The sequence below is a fragment of the Otolemur garnettii genome, unplaced genomic scaffold (assembly GCF_000181295.1).
Source record: "Otolemur garnettii isolate 467f Iridium unplaced genomic scaffold, OtoGar3 scaffold00102, whole genome shotgun sequence".
NCBI lineage: Eukaryota > Metazoa > Chordata > Mammalia > Primates > Galagidae > Otolemur > Otolemur garnettii.
Window position 1 is genome coordinate 2,359,774 of NW_003852497.1, and position 2,674 is coordinate 2,362,447.

General features: G+C 37.0%; 1 protein-coding gene across 1 annotated transcript in view; it reads right to left on the minus strand.

Annotated features, from left to right (window-relative positions):
• Window positions 1-1,473, minus strand: part of KCNU1 (potassium calcium-activated channel subfamily U member 1) — a 319,066-nt gene extending 317,593 nt beyond the window's left edge. The window contains 1 exon segment of the mRNA XM_023517014.1: window positions 1,276-1,473. Coding sequence (XP_023372782.1) covers window positions 1,276-1,473 — 198 coding nt within the window.
• Between the last annotated feature and the right edge of the window lie 1,201 nt (window positions 1,474-2,674).

Genomic DNA, 2,674 nt, shown 5'->3' on the forward strand with positions numbered 1-2,674 from the left:
AAAAAATAGGAAATGGGAATTGAAAAGATGTGCTTTCATATTTTTTGTAACTGCACAAAAATTAATATAATGGAAAAGAAGAAACACTTCCTGGAGCTGGAGACCAAAGAGATTTTAAAATTCTAAAAATTCAGTTATACATTAACAAAAATTTAAAAAGTAGAAACCAAGAGGCTGATTAACCATATCTGTTTACTCATCAGTCAGTATCCCAGAATTCTTTCTGCAATTTTTGTGCCACCATTTAGTATCTCTAATGTGGAAATAATTATTAAGAGTTAACTCACTTAGCAACAAAATCTATGAGCGTCAATATTAGACCACTTTAAAATATAGAAATCTGATTTTCATATTTCCCAATAAACTTAAAAATTGATTAAGTCATAGATTATGTTATTTTAGGTCAATTTTCAGCATTAAGAGAAATATTTAAAGCAAATTTTCAATATTGATTACAACGAGAGATCATAAGTGTTCTACAGTGGGAATTACCATCATCTATCAAAGAAAAACCAAGTTTGGGAAGCAAAAATGGAAACAACCTACATAGGTTATAACAAAATTCTGGGCCTTTGACTTCAGCTAACAAAATAGCCATGATGTAGAATTTAAGAACTTTGTTTTAAGCTCTTAAGCAATGTCTTACGTGCGTAAGTAACATCACTTTCTGCCATCATCATTATCTGCCAGCTATCAATCAACAACCACAATGCTTGTAAAGCTTGTTTAGGTACCAGAAGTGGCCTTGGCCTGTGGCTGGATGGTGCGTGCTCACAGTGCATGGGTCTCTGCGTGTACTTAGACACATGCTTTGTGTTTTGTTTCCACAGTCCACCAAGCAGAGAATACAAGTCAGTTCACATTCTTTGCAGTGAACAATTTGGAAAATGAGATTGACTCACTGAAGTCTTATTCCTTTTTGCTTCCTTTCTAGGGCCTAGTACAAGTGCCTTGTTAAAATTGATAATAGAGGCCCAGATACAATGTGTATGGATGTATTTTCAGAAGGGTGACCTCAGTTTCCTCAGTCACCCATCCACATAAGACATTGCTTCTTCCAGTGGTGGGAGAGAGAAGAAACTTGCCCCTGTCCACAAAGGCTTTTGAATAGTGGCCCAGGGCCCCATTTGTTTCCCTTTCCAGAGCACCAGACCTGGGATGCTGGCTCTGTTGGCATGAAAAGTTGAGTGAAGCCGACATTATCTGCTAAACACAAACATATGCCAAACCTGTGTTTGATCTTCATACAGAGGGATCCAAAATAAGGAAACTGACCAAGATAATTCCTGTTCCCTTGATGTTTTCCCATTTTATTAGTGATCTCCTGATTAGCCTGAAAAGGTATAAGATGAACAGTCCACCTAGGAAGGTCGCAAAGGAGGAGAGAATAAACCCTGTCTGGATCTCAGATGTGCAGGCTCTTCTTCTCCATTCTCCCCCATCGTCTTCATTTTCCTCTATATATCGAATCATTTTCAAAGTGTCAGGAGACGGAATTGTAGGGCTCTTCTATGAGGTCATCACCACATGGTCATGATTCTAAGAATTAGAGTTCCTGGTATTACAGCATCCTGACACGGGGGCGGGGTGGGGGGGACCAACCAGTCCAGCACCAGCACCTGCTGGCCCCCGTAGTCTGACTCACAGGTTGCAATTTAATAAGCAGCTCAAGGTGGCTGGAGCCCACCGCATGTGCAGTCAGAAGATGGAATTCTAGATATGAATTCTGACTTCTCCACCCTCTTAGCTAGGATCAGCTGGCTATTTATTTGGTTTGTTCAGGCAAACAATTTCAAAACAACTCCTTGTGAGTAAAATGATATTCAACTATATCTGTGTGTGAAGGAGTTCATTCTTTATTTGAGAGGATGACAAATTCTCAATAATCACAGAGGGACAGAAGACTTTGGTATTTTCTTTCATCCTTAAACAAAGTAGTAGATATATATGTGCATAATACATATATATGACAAATAAGTCTAATGTGTAATATGAAGATGATACTTAACAGTATTGTTTTGTATTTGGGATTTTTGCTGAAAGAGTAGATTTTAGGAACTCTGGCCTCACACACACAAAAGGATAAGTACAGGAGATGATGGAATGTCAACTTACTTGGCTTTAATAGTCATTTCACTATGAAAGTACATAAAAGCCTGCATTCTCCCGCATATATAGTAGCTAAAAAGTTGATTATCTGAAAATATAGAATAGATTGGTGGTTACCAGAGGCCTGGAAGGGTAGGTGGAGGGAATAAAGAGAAGTTAATTAATGGGCACAAATATATACGGTTTGAAAGAAGAAGTGATAGTTTCATAGATCAGTACGGTGACTTTACAATAATCTATCATATATTTCAAAATAGCTAGGAGAGAATAAATATTTTTAGCCTAAAGAAAAGAAAAATAAGGTGATGGCTATCCTAATGGCACTGATTTCATCTGCATAAATTGTATGAATGTACTAAATTGTCACATGTATCTCAGAATTTAAAAAATCATGTTGTAGTCCTAAAATATACACAACAAAGAAAAAGGATTGCCTTGAAACAAACAAACAAAGTCTTGTCTGTCCTTAATAACAGAGATGTAGTGCAGGTATGGAAGAAAGCAGTTTACTAGTGTGGTCTTCAGTTGATTGTTATTTGAACACACAAACTATTCTTTTTTTTTT